At 30.0% G+C, this 20,589-nt stretch overlaps 2 protein-coding genes across 2 annotated transcripts; one reads left to right on the top strand and one right to left on the bottom strand.

The window, feature by feature from the left end:
- Positions 1–4,263: 4,263 nt before the first annotated feature.
- ASML2 (activator of spomin::LUC2) lies at positions 4,264–5,997 on the top strand. Its single transcript, XM_028208056.2, has 4 exons — positions 4,264–4,777; positions 4,991–5,128; positions 5,489–5,644; positions 5,802–5,997. The coding sequence occupies exons 1-4, from the start codon at positions 4,343–4,345 to the stop codon at positions 5,874–5,876; spliced, it is 804 nt and encodes a 267-aa protein (XP_028063857.2). The 5' UTR covers positions 4,264–4,342; the 3' UTR covers positions 5,877–5,997.
- Positions 5,998–14,489: 8,492 nt separating this feature from the next.
- LOC114267035 (LOB domain-containing protein 4) lies at positions 14,490–19,837 on the bottom strand. The gene is made up of 2 exons (XM_082884559.1): positions 19,381–19,837; positions 14,490–15,199 (listed from the first exon to the last, which is right to left on the bottom strand). Exons 1-2 carry the CDS (start codon positions 19,558–19,560, stop codon positions 14,843–14,845), a joined length of 537 nt encoding a protein of 178 aa, XP_082740685.1. The 5' UTR covers positions 19,561–19,837; the 3' UTR covers positions 14,490–14,842.
- Positions 19,838–20,589: the final 752 nt, after the last annotated feature.

Raw genomic sequence — 20,589 nt, 5'->3', positions numbered from 1 at the left:
CGATTTTATTTATAAATTATTCACTGGTAATTTAAAATATCAAATAAGCACGGCTAAAGCTTCCTTTAATTTAAGTTGGTTGAATGGATATAGGTGGAGGTAAACCAGAGGCACCTGATGCTCAGGCGTGTGTACAAAAATTTTCAATCTATTTTATATTATTTTCCATTTTTTTTTTTTTGAGTCAAATAACCAGACAAAGATAAACACTCAATTTGGTTTTGTTTTTAGAAATTTATTTTATAGAAAAAAAAATACTAAAAATTAATTTGATAAAAATAACATCCAAAGGATGTTTGTGAATTTAAAAAAATTATTTTTCCGCAAAAGAGAATATATTATCGAGTGGTGAGTGTTTTTGAACTTTTTAAATTTTTTTTCCCACCTAATTAGTTTTTGATGATTTTTGAGAAAACAAAACTTGAAAACGAAACTAAATACAGTGAAAGTCTCAGTCACAGGAGAATCCCTTGCAAAAAAAAAAAAAAGGTCCCTTCACTATCAATTATGGCCTTGTTTGGCTTAGAGGTTATTTGGTTAAAATAATCAATAAAGATAAAATAAGTTAAAATAATTAATAAGATAAAGTCATATTTAATCTATAATTATTTTATTTTGGGCAAATTACGGCGGTAGTTCTTGTAATTCACCTTTTTTTTTTTGATTTTGATCCTTATTATTTCAATTTGTTTAATTTTACAGATTGTGTCATATTAATTTAATAAATAACAATGGTTAGGTTTGATGGATAGAAAATTAAATGATGTTTCAATTCAGTCCTTATAGTTTATAGAATGTGTTAATTTAATTCTTGTTTTGACTTTCCTATGAACTATATGGATTAAATTGACATATTCTTTAAACTACATGGATCAAATTGAAACATCATTAGATTTTTCGTCTATCAAACTTAATCGCCGTTATTTATTGGACTAATATAATACAATTTGTAAAATTAAGGGATAAAATTTGTTAAACTGAACAATGGGACAAAAATGAAAAAACAGGTAAACTATAGGGATCATTTACATAATTTATCCATTTATTTATTTTTTCTTCATAATTATCAAATCAACAATTAAAAAAAAATTAATTATCATCATAAACACAATTTTTTTAATTAGTTTAAAATAATCAAAGAGTTAAATAGTTAATTGTTATAATCTATTCGGAAATGGGGTCGCATATTACATTCTCAATCTGTAATTTATAATTGATAAGGGGGAAAGCAGGTACTTTCTTTGATATGCTTTTTGAACCAGATACCTTTTCAAATTCAGGAAGAAAGTTTGCTCCCCCTTCACCCCTGAACATTTTATGCTTTGAAAAAAGCATTTCTTGAAGATGGAAGTAGAAAAAATAAGATCATATTTTTACTGAACTGATATTATTTTTATTTCACACTTAAATGATATTTTCCCTACAAGTATGACTTTTACATAGTAACTATTTATTTGTTATTTCTTAACATTGGCTTAGAAATAACAGAGACAATTATAAAATGTGATCATATCCTATGACAATTATAAAATGTTTAATATTACAATTCATACAAAACAGGTTATATATACATGTATCACTATCGGGTTCATCTGAATTACAGCGTATAATGTACCAAAGAAACATTTTTATGTTCTAGCTTGGAGGAATACGGATAGACAACAAAGTAAATTTACGTTTGTTGGTAGTTTAAAAGTTAGTTTCGACTAAAAAAAAATTCATTTTAATAAAAATGTCTTGGTTTATTTGACAAATTTATTTCTTGTTCAAAATTCACTTTTAACCACTTAAAAAATCTTTTAGAAAAGAGGGGGAAAAAAAAATTAAGATTACTAAACAAACAAAGTTTTTGAATAAAATATTAAGCTTTTTAACTTGTAAAGAACCTAAATAGATAGTTGCAAAGGAATTGAATTTGAGGGATATATGGCTGTACTTGTTTTGTGGAAACATATCGTAGCTATCCCATGTGTTAGATTCCTGGTCTATTAAATAGGGTTAGGTCTTTTTAGGGTACATCTTAAACAGTATAAAAGAATAGTAAATCACATGAGGCCTCTGCTCACCTTTTATCATGGATTTAAGGGTATTCCTGTCTTTTCGTCCTAAGTTACGAGAAGTTATTCGGTGTTCTTGTTAATTAGATTTGGTTTGTAGATCTCTGTCGTTTTGCACCCCTACTCTAATCAGATAAATCACTCTTAATTGTAATTAGAGGAATTCTCAAATTAATTGCACAGTGAAAACAAATAATATCATTTTGCTAGTCTGTTTTATATTTCAGCAACGTTACAAATCTAGACTTATAAACTTAAAAAATTTATTCATGAAAAGAAATTAATGGTTCAAATTCATTTTATTTATACATCTTACATTTTATTAATTTAATTTTTATCACATAAACATATTAGGAATAAATTATAAATTGATAAGAATGAATTCATAATATTTAGTGTACGTCATTTTTATATTGTTTGTGTTAAACTTCCAAAGCAAAAATAAAAATAAAAATAAAAAAATAAAAAAAACAAACTTGCACTTAAAAGAATTTGAAGTCATTGAACCTTTTTTTTAAACAAATTATTTCACCGATAACCAATTGTCCCTTCTAATTATATGAATTGTTCTACTCTAATACTAGCTGATTATATATAATATATATACCGCTTCCGATTAACATCCTCTATAATATATGATTGGGATGGAGTTCTATATTTTATGAAAAATGATTGATTCTTTTAATTTAATCTTTCAATTTCACATTAATAATGTGAAATTAGGAAGGCAAAAAATGAGAGGGAGAAATGTAAGGATCTTAGCCTTGTTATTGGAGTGGAATTGGGAGTCTCAATTAAGAAATGTAACGGGATTGATATTTTATTGCATAAAGCCATTATACGTAGGGGTGAGAGTTTGTGACATAATATGATAACACGACTTAAATTGTATATAAAATTAGCGGGTTAGGGTTGATCATTTCTTGGTATAAACATGTATATGACACAATTTGATAATACGAATATTAAATAGGTCGAGTTAGTGTCAAATTTGTATAACACAAAATTGACATGGATAACCTGTACAATAAAGGATTAGTTGCACATTTTAATATCATTTCTATTAAAGAGTATCGTGATATTTTTAATCTCTTACATAATTGCATTCAATTTATTAAAAAGTATGTAAAATACGATTTCAAGTTTAATATAAGTTTTGTTTTTGCTTTTAATTGAACTTAAGTCTCGTTTGGCAACATCATATTTTAACTTAAAAGTTAAAAAGTCATTAAAAAAGGAAAAAATTCAACAAACTATACAAAAAAGTCAAAGTTTTTTTTATACCCAGAATACTTCCAAAGCAAGATCCTTAGGATTCATCATTTCAAAAGATCCACCCTTACAAGTCAATGGGGGAGAAGCTAGTGGATTTACCTAAGCCGTCGAACTTTCACTTGAGTATTAGAGGATTCAAATTCTGGTCAATAAGGAGAGGAGTAAACTCTCTTATCAATTAGGATGGCCCATTGGTGTTTATTTTCTCTCTATTTTTTGCATATATTTTCGTAAAAAAATCAAAAAGTCATTCAAAACATATTAATTTGTTTACCTGATATTTTAACCAAAAAGTTAAAAAATTACTAAAATAACTTGTTTCCAAGCGAGACTTTAATGTATTTTTTGTCTATTTTTTGAGTTAATCTAGTTAAAAAATATAATAACAAAATATAATTTTTATAAATTAAGAAAATAAAATAAAGCTAAAATCAAATATTTTAATAAATAATTTCATTTAATAGAGATTAGTTTCATTACATGTAATTTGTGAAGAAAATTTTAATTTTTTCATACATTTGATATTTTTTATTAATAGTAAAATTTTTTGACATGACAAGTTAATACGACACGAATTGAACACGGACCGAAAATGATACGACACGATAATACGAAATAATAAACTAATTAGTTTAGTTTCAAAATATTTTAACATGAATCCGAAATGATATGACACGAATACGATCCAACACGATACGACGTCTATCACTAATTATACATCATTAAAAATTAATTATATTAAGTAAATATTAAATATAATAGTAATAATACATGATAATATAATTATTTAATGAGTAATTTTAATTTACAATAAAAATCACAATAATATTGAATTAATTTAACTTAATTTACCGATGATACTTGTACACTCAACATATATAGATATATATTTCTGGAGGATTCTACCACTTTTCCCAAAGGCAGTGGAGAATTGTGTTGTACTTACAAATGCTATAAATTTCAAGGAATACACTAAAACTGACCCACAACCACTAGAAGATCACCTTGCAATGTCTCCAATGGCTTCCATTCCTCAATACCACTCTGATTACACTTTCTGTAACGAACTCTGCGAATTCTTCCCACCTCCTTTCGCCGCCGGCAACATTGGCGGCGCCGCCGCAATGTGGGCTGACCAAAACTTACCCTTATTCTTCGACAATGGAGCATCAGTAGTACTTGATGACGTGGTGCCACCGGAACAGGACGTCACGTCATCGTCGTTTTCGACTAGGACACCGTTTCCGGAGCGATTTGGGGTGTCGGACATGGCGGTGCCTGTGTCGCCGGAGTTCAATATGGGTTTACGTGACATTGCCGGAACTCAGAGTGCTCTTGATTTAGCTGGTTTCAACCACCAAGATGTTTGCGAGTTGGGTGAGAAATGCAATGGGTTTGTGCATGATTTTCGGACAGTTTATCCCTCTAATTCCAATGATAATTGGGTACCCTTTTGAATCTTTAATCTTGAATCCTCATTTTAAGTAACCTTATTGAGATATATATTAGCATATACCTGTTGATATTAGACAGTATCAACTGATATATCGATTGATATATTTGTTGAAAGTCGAAAGCCTTTGATATGCAATATCATGTATTTTCATGAGCATGATTTAGTAGTGGATATATTTATAAGAAGAAATTCCAATTTATAGGGTTTTCAAGTTAGTCAAGCTCCAGCTATGGAAGAACCCAGTATGCCGGTTGGAAGGTACTCGGTAGAAGAAAGGAAGGACAGAATTCTCAGATATCTCAAGAAGAGAAATCAAAGGAACTTCAACAAAACTATCAAGGTCTCGCTCTCTAACATGCCCAAATCACTTTTCTTCTATTTTTTTTTGTAAGCTCAATTCAAACCATAGAAATAGTGTGTCCATGCACGGGAGCTTTAGAAATTAGACTAAAAGTAACATGTAAAATAGCCTATTCACTATTCTCAAAACAAGTTGGTATTTAATTTAAAATAATTTATCTGTTAAATGACCTATGTTATTGATTTCATGTCCAATTTCTTAGTGATATTAGTTTGACTAACTCAATGTAGAAATTAAATAGTAAAATTACGATTACACAGAGGAACTACGTGTATAATTTGGCCTCGATTAAATGTGACATAAGTTTTGCACTAAAGAAATAGATTGTACTTTGTACAGTATGCATGTCGCAAGACCTTAGCTGACAAGAGGGTTCGAGTTCGCGGAAGATTCGCCAAAAACAATGAGCTGCTATGCGAATCAGAATTACCAGTAACTAACAACAACAACACTTCTCACCAAGACACTGAATTTTACCACGATGAAACTATTAAGGTAATTTTAAAGACAGCTGCCCAAAATTCTCAATACCATTTTTTTACAGCCTTGTTGAAACAATATAATGCATCGACTGCACTACTATTTAGTTTTATGTTTTTATCTTATTTGTTAATTTAATTTTTTTTTTTTTTTAAATGTTGTGGTTTGGCAGATCAAACATGACGAGGAGGATTGGCTACAAGAGGCTATGGCGAGTCTCATGTATTTACCATATGTTTCTGGGTGATTGTTACTATGTATAATTAATTACAATGGTCTCATTCACCTATGGAAGACTGTAGAAGTTTCAATATTATGTACAACCTCATGTATTATTAATGAAGATCTTCTTATTTGGTTTCGGACAACATACTATCGACTACTGTTCCCAGAAACTTATTTTATTTTATTTTATATTTTATATTTTTTTTTTTGTGCCTATCGAATACATATATCCATTAAGAAGAGAACTTGTCTCTAATTCATGTTTTTTATTGGAGGGTCTAATTTTTATGGTTGTAGATCTTTTGTCTCGGTGATTTAAACTATTTAATTTGTAAAATACATTACGCACATTATTTATATAAAAAAATTAACTTAATCGGATATGAACAGTTACATAATCCAATCACGTTTTTGTTTTTGTTTTGGATTTTTTAAATAACATGTATAATTTTGAAAAAGAAAAATTAGTATGGTTAAGTAATGTAATAATGTCAAATCATATAATAAACTAAATATAATATACAAATAGTAAATAAGTTTAGTTAATAGGACTGATTAAGTACTCCAAAATTCTATGGGGTGTGTACCATATGTCTCTTATTTACAATCTTTATGGTTTTTAATTATGACCTATTAGAGTGTTAGTTATGACTTGATTAAAGTATCCGCATCGGTCTCTCTATAATGGCTTTGAAGCTATTGTAGAGAGCAAAAATTGTGAATATCAGCTCCATCAGACTCTCTACTCACTTCATTCATTTTGACTTTGTTACAGTGTCTCAATAATCAGTTGAGGCACTGTTCATACAGTAATCTATTTTTTATTATATTTTATAGAGCAAAGTTGGGCCAAAAAGCCATGGCCAGTCGTCCACCCAGATGTCTTGTGAGCACTCTATAATAAAGAAGGAAAATGCCTAAAATTGGCCTGACCGGTCAACCGCCCAGTCGTCGACCGGTGGACCGCCTGATCAACCTCCCTGTGTGATTGTGTTGTTACTCTTTGCTTGTTGTTTGCTGCTCTTTTGAGATTAATCCATCATATATTTAAATTGAAAAAGATAAAAGAATAAAAAATAATATTTTAATGAAATAAAATTTTTAAATAGAGAGTTTGATAGAGTGTGTACATAAAAAAGAGATTAGGTAAAATACAAAAGTAAATTTTGGTTTATAATTTGGCTCAAAATTTGCTGAGATTGATGCGGATGCTCTTATGCACATTGTAGTGTTAGTTATGGCTATTTTTTTTTTCTTTTTTTTGATGAATTTTACGAGAAGTTAATTATGATAGTATTTTAATTATAATTTAAGAATTTTTTAATTATAATTTATGTGATATTTAATTGTAGGGTTAATTTAATTTAATTTAATTTTATTATTTTTTTTTTACATACTATACACACTCGTATCATTACTCTATTACAATACCCTTTTGTCAAATTGATTGAACATGTGGCAACTGGTTCCATTTTTTTTCTTCACTCTATTCGCGCTTCAAATGCTCAATGTTTATAATTACTACCGCCGCCTACATCAACGGTTAATGATGGTAGGTCATCAAACTTTTTCGCTAATGTCAATTTAGTTTTTTCTTCTTCTTTTTTTAAGATAAGATGTTAACGTTAAATTAAAATAAATAAATAAATAATTAATGATCTCCTCCTCAGGATCATCTCCATCAAACCACAAAACCGGCCGCCCCATCATCACCAAACCATCACCCTCCCCTGCAGCACCACAACCATCATGGCCAAATTAATCGAGTCCGGATTCTCGGCAGCCCTACCCGGCAGCCCCCAAAACGACGTCGTTTTGGGGGTTTTTCTTTTTTTTTTTTTTTTTTTCTTTCTTCTTCTTCGTTCAGAGAAACCAGAGGGGAGGGGAGAGGGAGAAGAGGGAGGAAGGAGGAGGGAGGAGGAGGAGGAAGGGAAGGAGGGGGCCATAACCAGTGGGGGAGGAGGAGGAGGAGGAGGAGGCGGAGCCGGGGCCGGAGGCGGAGGCGACGGCGGTGCAGTGCTGAGATGAGCTGGATCGGGCGACGATCGGACCGTTGCGACGGCCGGCGGTGAGGCGACGAGCTGCGAGCTCGCCATCGCAGCCTCCTCCCTCCTCCTTCCTCCCTCTTCTCCCTCTCCCCTCCCCTCTGGTTTCTCTGTTCGAAGAGAGAGAAAGGCAGAACGAAGAAGAAGAAAAGGAAAAAAAAAAAAAAAAAAAAAAAGAAAACCCCCAAAACGACGTCGTTTTGGGGGGCTGCCGGGTAGGGCTGCCGGGTAGGGCGGCCGAGGATCCGGATTCAAATTAATCACCACTACCTATAACCAAACCACCCCTACCCTATCACCAAATTGGTGTGCTTTGCCCCATAGTGATTTATGAGAATTGTCTATAGACCTTACTCAAAATATCATTTGTCTTGCCCAAATATGTAAGAAGCATACTCAGTGGATAGTATGGTATCACACATGCTGAACATACACACATAGCTTGGCTTTGTGAGAAAACATTCCCAAATTAATCTTAGATATGATTTGTTACCAAATCCCAATCTAGTCAAACATAGACCACCAATGGAACTGAGGCAAACATTGGAGAATATGTACCCTGATTGATTTGACAACAAATACCATGCCTAGCCTAACCAGCCATTTGTTGGTCAATTCTACTCATGCAATACATTTGAGATTATATCAGATTTGAAGCTTCTCATACTGATTATTCTTGTCACATTTCTTATCTGACTTCTATGATTTCTAAGATTAAAATGAATTTGATTGACGTAATTTAAATTATTTTTTTAAAGATTGATGTGCAAATTCAACTCATCTTAATAGTAAATAACTTTTAAACGTATCATCAACGGAATATATTATTTGGTTTTCTCTTAAAACAAAATATAATGAATGAGGTGAACAAGAGAAATGGCCAAAGCACGGTGCGTAACTTTATTGATGATGAGCTTTTAAGTCAATATTTTGGTGGTTTTAGATTTGCCATCGAACTGTTCTTGTTAGATAATGTCTTAATGGGACCACATAATTAAATGTGGTGTTATCATTTATAAGAAGCCTACAATTGAAGTGATTCAATTTAGTTAATAGGCTTAAGGGTATATGTGTATGGACCTAATGTGTAGATACTAGTTGTATAATTTCTATTTCTATGAGGGGCAGAAATAGAAATTAAAACATATTGGTTAAAGTTGGTTTTCATTCTTTTTGAACTTCCACAACCTTTCAGTTTTCTATGAGGGGCAGAAATAGAAATTAAAACATATTGGTTAAAGTTGGTTTTCATTCCTTTTGAACTTCCACAACCTTTCAGTTTTGAAAACTAATAAATAGAAATTAAAACCAATAATGGTTAAAGTTGGTTTTTATTCCTTTTGAACTTCCACAACCTTTCAGTTTTGAAAACCAATTACAACCTTTAAAAGGTTATGGTTCCTATTCCTTCCCAAGTGGAAAAATAAGAACACTGCCATTTTTTTCCTAAATCCTCTCAAGGAGAAACATAAAGCACCAAAGGGGAAAGGATTAGAAGGCAATAATATAATCAATAACAAAAGTTCATTGATAATCACGCTTCCGTTTAACCGTTCATCAGTGGATTCAGGTATGTCATTTTGTCTTGATTTCTTGATAATACACATGGTAAATGATCCAAAGTATAAGGTTTATGTTCTGAAATTTATGTTTACAGTTCTATGTGAGTCAACATGAACATGCTGAAGCTGAAGCTGTGGGAAAGAAAGTCTTGAATCTTGATTAGTTCCTTCATTATTGCTATTTTTTTTCTTGACATTTTTGGTATTGGAAAGAATTTCAATATGAGGAGATAATAAAGCAAAGCAAATGGGGTGTCCCAAGCACGCATTCTTTGAGTCGTAAGAAATCACTAACATAAAGTGAAGATATGCACTCACTGCAACACAATCATCGATCCTCTCATTTTCCATTAAACTGTCTCCATCCATCAGCTTTGCGGCTTCTACTTCTACTTCTACTTCAATCTCTCTCCTCTTCAATCAATTTCTAATTTCCTTTCCTCTACATTTATGTTTGGTTTGATTTTTAGAAACTTGTTTTAAGATTTTTTTTTTAAAAATCTAAAATTTAGTTTCGTGAAAAAAATATAAAAAAACACTTATTATTTTTATATTGTTTTATCTTGTTTAAGGACTGAAATAATTTTTAAAATTTAAAAATATATTTTTTATATTTATTTTTGTCAAGAGAAAATCATTTCAAAAAGACAAACCAAACATAAAGCTCTTCATTGAAGGGAAGAGTTAACCTTTCAATGGGATCAAGCAGCAACTCTATTACTTATGATAATTCACTATTTTTTTCTTCACAATATATATAATTTTGTGTTTGGGAGGAAAAAGATTAGTTATACATTTAACCTTTGGTATAATGCATAAAATGGTTGCTCCGTAATTTGAACTCATAATCTCAAGGTTATTAGGCTAATATTTTACCATTGAACCAATGGTCTTTCAAACACACATTAATGGGACTAATTGAGCATTTTATTTTTTCATATATATAATTCTATTTGTCATATATAAAAAATAATTAACGGGACTAAACCCTGAAAATGATCTTAAAAAGAGTAAAGTACGAAATTTTAGTAATTAATCCACCTTTTGAGATCTGAACCCTTGAGTAACTGGAAGAAAACCCAATTGATATGATATCTCAACTGTTGTCTCTTAAGTTCAAAATTGGATCAATACTGAAAGATTTGTGGGCAAATGAGTGGGTAATATATAGTGCAACCCACATAATGTGGGAGGTGCAACCATTGCCACAAGTGTGAGCTTGGGGCCCTAGGGGATCACCTAAGAACATTGCATTGGTTGACCCCCCCCATCCTTCATAACTTAAAAGGAGCTGGATTGGACCCAAAAGATGATAAATTTCCCCATTCTCTTCAGCAAAATCAGATTGCCACTTTCGGTGAGGCTACATTCTTGCATTGCACTTATTGCTTTTGTAGTCAAATGGATTCTGTGACATTTGTGTGAGTTGGAATTTTTGCCTGTGTATGAGTTGGCGATTTATCGCTACATGATTAAATGATTCTGCTATGTAATATCATTTAAAGATGATTTTTGATACCTCAGCACCTTAGGATCTAGTCCTAAAAGTTGCCCCTCTATTACGCCTTTAATTCTGTGATATCGAGATGTTACTTTGTGTACTCTTAAAATGGGTATATCTTATATACTTTTTTATAACATACATAATATAATCACAACATTTCGTAACTTTCACTATAGAAGTGTTATTCATTCATAACTTTTATCACAAAAAATAGCATAATTAATACCACAAAGTGGTGTAACATTTCTTACCGTCACTTTTCAGAATGCATACTAGATTTTTGCCCAAGTTGTTGATAATGATATTGGTGTTACAGTTATAGGCTTTTATAGCACAACAAAATCAAAGGATCACTAGAAAAGCAAAATAAAGTATCTCCGGTAATTCATGTCAAAATCAAATTTTAATATATTATAATGTTCAAATATTATAATTTCATAATCGAATGGCACAAATATAATTTCTTCTTTTTTCCTTTTTTTTCTTCACAAAATGCTAAATGAATAATGTTATTTGAAAGTCTCATCTTGAGGAAAAAAATAGAGGTTTGCCAAATTTTGACAATTGACAAATCTTGTGCTAATACTAAAAGGATGACCATTTGAGATATTTTGAAGAAATTTTGCCCAAATTTTAATTTAGCGGGGGTGCTATAACACACTATTCTATATATATATATATATATATATTGAAAAATAAGGAAAAAAACACAAAACCTAGGTTAGACTATGAATGTCATAACTAGTGTTGTTTTCTTCTAAGATTGTTATGATTCTGTTTCATTTGCCCTTTCTCCAAGTAAACAGACCATGTTCACACCATGTGGGTCGTAAATGGGTTGCACTATAGCTTTCTTTAGTTGCAACTTGCAAACAATACTACGCATTAAATATATATATATATATATATATATTAAAACATTAAGTAAATAAATATAAAAATTGCATTTATTCCAAGTGCAATTCACACTGTATTAAATTTAAATTTTCAACATATATTTTATTTTATAATGTATTTTTCAAAATATTTTTTCATCTTATTGGGATAACTCAATGAAAATGATTATCTTTAATCGGATAAGATAAATTAATTAAACACAACTTAATAAGAAATTATTTTATGCGTAAAACTATATACCTCAATGTGCATCATGAAGTAGTAAGAATAATGTAATAATCTAAATAATTTTGGATTACCCAAACACAACCTTGGAGTGTGCAAAAAAATCCTTTCTTTCTTGCCTTTTATTTATTTATTTTTTGTGGACCCTTAGTTGTTCTTGTACAGAGCTTGTGTTTAAAGCCTTTTCTGAGGTCATGTAGATTCATGGTTGATGGATTGGATCTGGGCCGATACAAACTAATCTAGTGGTACCCATTTGGTGCCTGATTATGGACAAACTCATGGGCTTTTACGGCCCAATTAGGAGTGTTCTGTTTTAGGGCCGTGTCGGCAATGCGGATTCCCTGTTTGTTTGGATCTCGGATTTTTAAGTAGCTACTTGTGAAAAAAAAAAAAATAAATAAATTATATTTTGGAAAATTATGAAAGAAAAAACCCTTAAATTTTGACTATTGTAACGAAATAAATTCTGAATTTTTAATTTGTCAATTTAAAACTTAATTTTTTCATTTATTTTCATTTTCAATATGATATTTTCATTATATAAAATCAATGAAAAAAATTGATATTTTTGCTTTTAGACTCAATAAAAAAGATATTTTATTTACATCTACATTGATTTTAATGGGTAAAATATATTTTTCATGTCAATTTTACTTAATAAGAATAAATAAATAATTTCAATTAAAAATAATTTAAAAATAGGAATTTACAAATCGAGACAAATTGATATATATTTTTTATATTATAATATGAAAGTTTGAAACGGTTGGTTCAACTACTCTTTCTCTCTCTACGAAAAAAGGTTTGAATGGATGATTGTGAGGGAAATACTATTGTGCACACTCTTTCATATATACTTTATAATTAAAAAAAAAATTATATAATTTTAATTTTTTCAGTCATAATTAAAATTAAAAAAATATTATAATTGAACACAATATGAGACATAATTAAAGAATTCATAAATTATAATCAAAATAATATTATAATTAAAAAATAATAATATAATTAAAAATACATATGATACATCTTTTTTTAAAGTGGTGTATATTAGGGGTGTTTGGTGAAACTTTTTTGAGTCAACTTATAGTTTCTGACTTTTAAAAAGTTATTTTGGACTGTTTGGTTAAACTTATTTCAAACAGTTTTTGATTTTAATAACTTATTTTAAGTAAAAAAAGCTGATTCTGAGAAGCTGCTCATCACTTGCTTCTGATTATCAGCTTCTGCTGTAAATATGTTAATTCATGGTTATACTCTTAGATTTTTTTATTCTTTATTTTTTAAAAAATAGAAAAAGACCCAAATGGACTATAAAATATTATTATTATTTTTTATGAGAAATGCAGACAAATAGTGAATAATAAAAAATAAAAGTTAATTGAAAAAGTTACTTCACAGCTTATTTAATAAACACTGCTCAGCAACTTAAATCTATAATCCAACAGCTATACCAAACAAATTAACAACTTTTGATTAAAGTCATAATCTATAATCTGTTAAACTATAATTTATAATCTATTTTAACAGGTACACCAAACAGGACCATTATAATTTCCCTAATAACTCTACTTTAGTCATTCCAAAGTTAGCATGCTTCTACATCACAAACGGTCCTCCTTTCGGCCAAAGTTGAAAAATTATAATGGCAGCAGTTACATCATGAAAGTAGTAGTAGTTATTAACTTATGGAGGATTTATTAGGATTTTTATTTTAAGTATTTGTATTTTAATTAGTTCATAATAAATTTTTATATTTTAATAATTTTTATTATTTAGGCATTTGATTTACAAAATTTTAATTCTCATATTTAAGATATTTTTTGTATAATTTTACTCTTACAAATATTTTTTGAAACCTTAGAAACTTGATGGTGTAAACATTTATATTTTATAGTGTGATGTTCATATCATAAAATATTCATACTATCAGTATGAATGTTATTATTAGAGGTATTTTGGTTACTATGTCCCCATAAAACTTATTGGAATATAAAAAAATAAATTAGATTAAGAGAAATATATGTAGGTGAAGAGGAATTTATGAATAAATCCCTCTTAACTTATGCTCCCTCTTTCATATTCCACACACAAAAAAAAAAAAAGTCATTAATATTTTTAATTTATTTATTTTTAACGATTTTCAAAATTTTATTTATGAGAATTAATTGAAAATTTTTAATTTTTTTTATGAAGATATGTTTTTTTATTAATTTGATTAAAGGAAGAGAACATAGATCCTATGCTTCCAAACACAATTTTGAAGTAATAGAGTTCTAAGCAGCTAGCAAACACACCATATATGTTTTCTTGATTATTCTAAGCCAAAACATGAAATTGAAAAGGGAAAGAGGCAAAGCATACAGAACATAACTAATTAAAAGTAGTCAAACTCAACATTAATTAATTATATATATATATATATATATAATAACTCATAATTATATGCTGAAGACATTTACAATATGGTTAATGATTACAATAATAATAATCATCATCATCATCATCATCTCTGGGTCAAGTAGAGAGATGTGTTGCTGCTATAAAGATGTGTAAGTAAAAGAAGCCAGAAAATAGGCAGACAATAAAGAAAGCTAGCCTATGATAATAATCGTAAAAGAGCAAACATCCATGCTAAAATTTCATTTAACGGAACACAGATGTGAGACAAACATCTCGTCATTTTGTCTCACATCTATATTCTATTTTGTGAAATTTCGAAACTCGTTTAAACTTTCTCATGCAATTAAAGCTAGCATGACCACAAGGACTCCCCCATATTGGGATGATCAACCACCATGGCGTCCATGTTAAAAAGGGACTTGGTCTGATGAGAAGATGACATGAGCTTGGACGACGGTGGTGGTGGTGGTGAATTATTATTGTCTGGTGAATCGGTGGATGCACTAGACATTGATAAAGAGAAGTGGCGCATTCGCATATGCACCACCTCAGCTTGTGCAAGAGCCAACTGGGTCTGAAGAAGGTCAATTTGTTGCTGCAACGATGATATTGCCCCTACACATCCGTACACTGGATCACGTACCCTTGCGTTTGCCTCATATACCATGGAACTCACTGCATCTCCTCGTTGGTGCATTGGCAACTCCTGCAAATTTCACGTTAACCCATCAAATCTGAAATTAAATTTAATTGTCAAAATCATAAAACAAAATCAAATTGAACCAATTAGACGCAATTTAGTTTTATTTTATTTTTTTGAAACTATAATTTCTAACAGCTTGTCTTGTCATTATTCTCTGATCACAAAATCTTATTCAATTCTCAAACATTAAGCAAAATGCATCCTTTTCAAACAGTAAGTAATATGCCATCATTGACTTTTTTTTTTAAGAACAAAATGTCAACCTTGTCATCATTTTCTAAACAACATGCAATTTGTCATCATTTTTTCAAAAAACAAAAAGAAATTTGCCATCAGTTTTCAAACATCAATTAAACAATCAAAATATTCCTGCTCACAAGCAAGAGCATTGTCAAACAATATAGAATTGAAAACTAGTACAAATTTATTTCAAGATTGCCTTGATCAGCGGCTAAAAGCTGTTGAAATGAAACTACTACTCATTCGAGCCGCAAAATTTTTCATAGGCATCTACAGCAGTTTTTTTTTTGTTGTTGTTGTAATGATTAAGCATGAGCAATTTGATTCTGTGTCTTTGTACTGCATGCATGTACTGTTTTTTGATGAACGGTTTGACGCGCGCCCTAAATCCGTCTTTTTGGACTTCAATTAAAAGGCGCCTCTAAAATAAAGGTGCTTTACATAATATTATTTGTAAAAATGTTTGAGACTTCTAAATGAAGAATTTTAGAGGTGAGCCCCCATTTTATGATTTGATGTTTTGGCTTGTAATATTACATTATTTATTTATTTATTTATTATGTATTGCTATATTACTAGAGTTGGCATTAGAATTTCAACTCTAGTGCTTTCTATCATCACTCTATTATTTGCATTCGGATGTCAACATCTCTATCTCGGCACAAATGCAACTCTGACTTGGATATTCATATTAAATGTACAATCTAGCCTCACCTTCGTGGATTGTTCACTACAAGGTAGGAGCTATGGCTTGGCCTAGGGTGGCCATGGCCCCCCGTTTTTCCAACTCCATTTATAGATAGTATATATAGGGTGATTATATGCAAGGACTTCTCAAGTTGCAGGTATTGATTGACCTCACTACCCAATTAGAATAGTAATATAAGCCACAAAACAAAAGTCTCATAAAGTCTTTTAATTACACTTGACCCAACAACCCATCACCATTCTAAATAAAAGAGTAAAAAAAAAAATAAATAATACAATCAAACTCTATTTCTTTCTATATATAATATTGATTTTTTTTTTTTTTTTTGATGTGCATAGAGTATAATGTTTAAATTTTTATGTAGTATAATATTTGGCCCTCTTTAAGATAAAATCCTAACTTTGTCCTTAATTCTCTGTACACATTTTTAGTTATTTTATTTACCAATATTTTATTCATATTTCCCGTTTCCTTTCTTCTTATCCTTCTTTTTTTTTTCCCCACAAATTTCTAGTCAAAATTAAGATCCCAACGCACCCAAAAGACAAATACTTCATAGAGATTCCAATGGCTCCAAGAACTATAATCCTATTTGGGCCCCAAACCTTGACTAATGATAAACGCTGCCTTGATCCCATAATTACACTACTTTAATTAGTTTCAACAACTTAGAAAAAAAAAATCAAAATAAAAAAGAAAAAGAAAAAGAAAAAGTTATTGGAGCCAAAAATTCAATTATGTGTGACCCAATTCATTGGGCCTGATCTATATTTTTCAACCCAAAAGTTAATAATCAGGAAGCAAAACTTAAAAATACCTCTCTCCTAATTTTCAAATAATAATTTTTTTTTCTTAACCTATGTAAATTATTTTTGTCGCATAGATTATAAATAGAAAGTGCAAAAAAAGTTACAACAACCTTATAAAGCACACAAAACAGGACAATAAGTGTGAACCGTATGACACTTTAGAAAGCCTCAGGTGATCAATATGAACGCGTAGTCATAAAGCAAAAGGCTCAAGTGATTTAAGCACATACTTTTCAAAAATTATGAAGGAGTAAGAATTTTTAGACAAAAAAAGCTCAAGCAGGTTTGCGTACCCAAAAGTTTAAAAAAAAAAAAAGAAAAAAAGAAAAAAAGAAAAAAAAAAGCATGGCATGCATAGAGCTTAATGTTCAAAAAGCTAGATTCTATACTAACTATTGATGGTCCTAAAGTAATTAACTACTTTCTTTGAATGGAATTTAGTCTCAACATCCCACCTTTATTCTTTATTAATAATCGTTTCTTATAGTAGTTAAAGCTGATTTTCAGTCCTTTTTATCTTTTTTAAATAGTATTTTACTTACAAAATACCCAACCAAAAACCACATCTCGAAAAATATATTTTGAGTAATATTATGATGTTCAATTTTTTTTTTTTTTTTTTTATTGAATTTGTTTAGTATGATATGTTTAACACATTAATACATGTCATCCATGCAATGATACATAGAAAAAAATTCAAAAATTTTAATATGTGATCTTGATTTATTCAAGATGTGGATTCCATTGAATCTGAATCGCGTATTATTATTTTGGGTATATTTTTATGCATGAACTAAAGTAAATTTGGCGCACCATGTGATAAATAAATTTAGTACAAAAATATAGTTATCATAACATTTTTTTATATTTATAATACAGTAATGTTAGGTATTATGAAAAACCTTTTATGAAAATAATCATGAAAGCTTTGTGATCCTTGGATTACACTTAGAATAAAGCACCACACACTAATTAAAGTAATTTAATAATCATAAATCTTTCATCATCATTTACATGAATTTTTTTTTATGATTCCTAACTTTTCTCTTTATAATATAAAGGGTGAGAGAACTATTGATAATGATTTGGAATGACTAAAATGGCACATGAATATAGTACTAGTAAATTTATTTCCCAGGTACCCCCAAAAGAAAGAATATAGTAGTAGTAAATTAGAAATAAAGATTAAAGAATGTATAAAGTTACTGCCGTGGGTATTGGACCATTTTAACCACCATAACCGACATAACGGTGAAAAAGTCACTACTTTACTACTTTAGTAACAGTTTTTACAAATATATATATTATTTTGACAAATAGTATATTATTAAAAGATTATAGTATGTTAGCACTAGAGCATTATATATCGTTCCAAGCGACTTTAGTACCGTGGTCAAGAATTTAAATCATCACTTCCTGGTTAATTATTTTAAAAATTAATATATCCTCGTTACCTAAATTATACAAATCAAAATCATAATCTAACAATAGTTATAGCCTTAATTTTCTTTTTATTTTTTTCTTCTTTTTTTTGAAGTAATAATTTCAAGTTGTCAAATTTAAATTCTATTTAAGGCGTCATCAATGTATTAATTCAATAAATCTCACATTTATTTGTTATGCTAATATATTTGTGACGCATCATATAATATGTATATCCAAATTTAGTCATTGTAATTATTTTTAATAAATTAAAATGAAGAAATAGAATAAAACAATTAACAAGAAGGAAAAAAAAGGGATTAGTTAGCTAAGGAAACTAGATATAATTAAGGGAGAATTGTTCCGTACACATTGCATACCGTATATAATTCTTCACAAAATTACGTAAATTTTAATAAATATATATAAATAATCTTACAAAAATACGTGAATTGAACAAAAATTTGTGTAATCATGTAAGTTTTTATAAACTCACACAAATTTGTGTTCAATTTTGGGAGTTCACTTATATAAATTTGTGAAAATTCACATAATTTTATATAAGATTATATTACACACCAAAGCATTTTCCATAATTTAGTATAGACATGAGCATTTCTTTAAATTAATCTAAAAACACTTGATGTGACATCTCAAAATGTCATGAAAGTTGTAGGCTTGTAGCACAGGGATTTTTTTATCGTTAATTTTTTTTTTGTTTTATTATGATGTACTCTCAGCCAGCAAATGTGAGAAAAATCTCAAAATATTAAAATTTCGACATAGTTGAAGTGTCCTGGGACAGAGGGGATATAGTGGCACAAGCACCATGTCTTACAAGAAGAGTATTTAAGATGCTTAAAATTAAAGGATTGGCTTGTGAGACTCCTGAGTTTGAGTCTTGTTGTTACGTTTTGCAGTCTTTTCAATTGTAAAAAAAATTAACACAAGGAAAGAGAGAGAGAGAGATAAAGAGAGAGAGAATGCATGCATGGGAAGAGAACCTGCAACATCTTGTTAACATTGCTAGCACCAAAGACCTTGTGAACACTGGCAAACTTCTGAGGCTCGTCGGCCGGAAAATAAGGAGCAAACACACAATCCTGAGCACATCTCCGCCGTAGAAGCTTGCATGCTGCACAAGGGGAAGCTGCCCCTTGTTTCCTTCCACCGTTCTCCTTCATATTTTATATATGTATATAGATACTCCAAGTGCGTAATGTAATGTAACTAAGTAAGTGGCACTACCTCAACACTCACTATCTACTAGCTAGACTTACATGATCAAGAGCAATTTGGCTTAAATATATATATCAGCAACACAAGCAAAGATGAGTGGGGCGAGAAAAAAAAAAAAAAGAAAAAAAAAAAAGAAAAGCTTGAACAAATAAAGAAAGGTGGAGAGAGAGAGGCGTGAAGGAAGAGAAGAGGGGGGTTCAGGGTAAGGGGCTTGGGGGTTATATAGGAAAAAAGTAGATGGCAAGGATATCTTTTTGGGTCCTACCCAGGACCTTCAGATTTTGTTAGACAAAAACATCCTTGTTGATAAGATCTTTGTCCCTACCTCTTCCATTATATTTTGCATTTTTTTTACATATTTTTTTCTCTCTCTCTCCATACCAAGAGCGTGTTTTTTTTATTTTTTATTTATTTATTATTATTATTTTTTAACCTATAGAAGGGGAATTGGAAAGAAAAATTGTGTATATAGCGACATGACTCGAACTAAATATCACACAAGTGAACGCCTCATCTACTAAACCAACCTTTTATACCAAGACAGTTTATAAACATAACAAATATTAGAGAGAAATTCAAAAAATTGAAATGTTAAGAAAAAAATTTCTAACTAATGAAGGTACAAGATTTATTTACATAATTGAATATGTAAATCACTTATACCTTCATTATTTTGTAATTATTTTTTCACTCTTCACTTTTTTGATATTCTCCATAAATGTTACCAATTGAAGTCCTCTCTAGTATAAAGTGGGCAAAATTGTCTAGTTTGACTCATGGGATCTACTGCAAGTCCCATCTTGATAAACCAAAGATTCTAACCTACTTTTTTTTTTTTATCAGCAAAGTGAACTTTATTGATGAAACACATACGAAGTACGGTAAATTACATCAATAAAGAGAAGCTTGGAGCTAGATAAAGCCCCAACCTCCTAGTTGGTGAGGAACCAATGAACAAAGCAAAAACAAAGACA

Source organism: Camellia sinensis, chromosome 8 (genome assembly GCF_055761805.1).
Source record: "Camellia sinensis isolate YWXY chromosome 8, ASM5576180v1, whole genome shotgun sequence".
Classification (NCBI taxonomy): domain Eukaryota; kingdom Viridiplantae; phylum Streptophyta; class Magnoliopsida; order Ericales; family Theaceae; genus Camellia; species Camellia sinensis.
The sequence above is the reverse complement of the archived record's forward strand: the minus strand, read 5'-3'. Positions and strand labels throughout refer to the sequence as shown.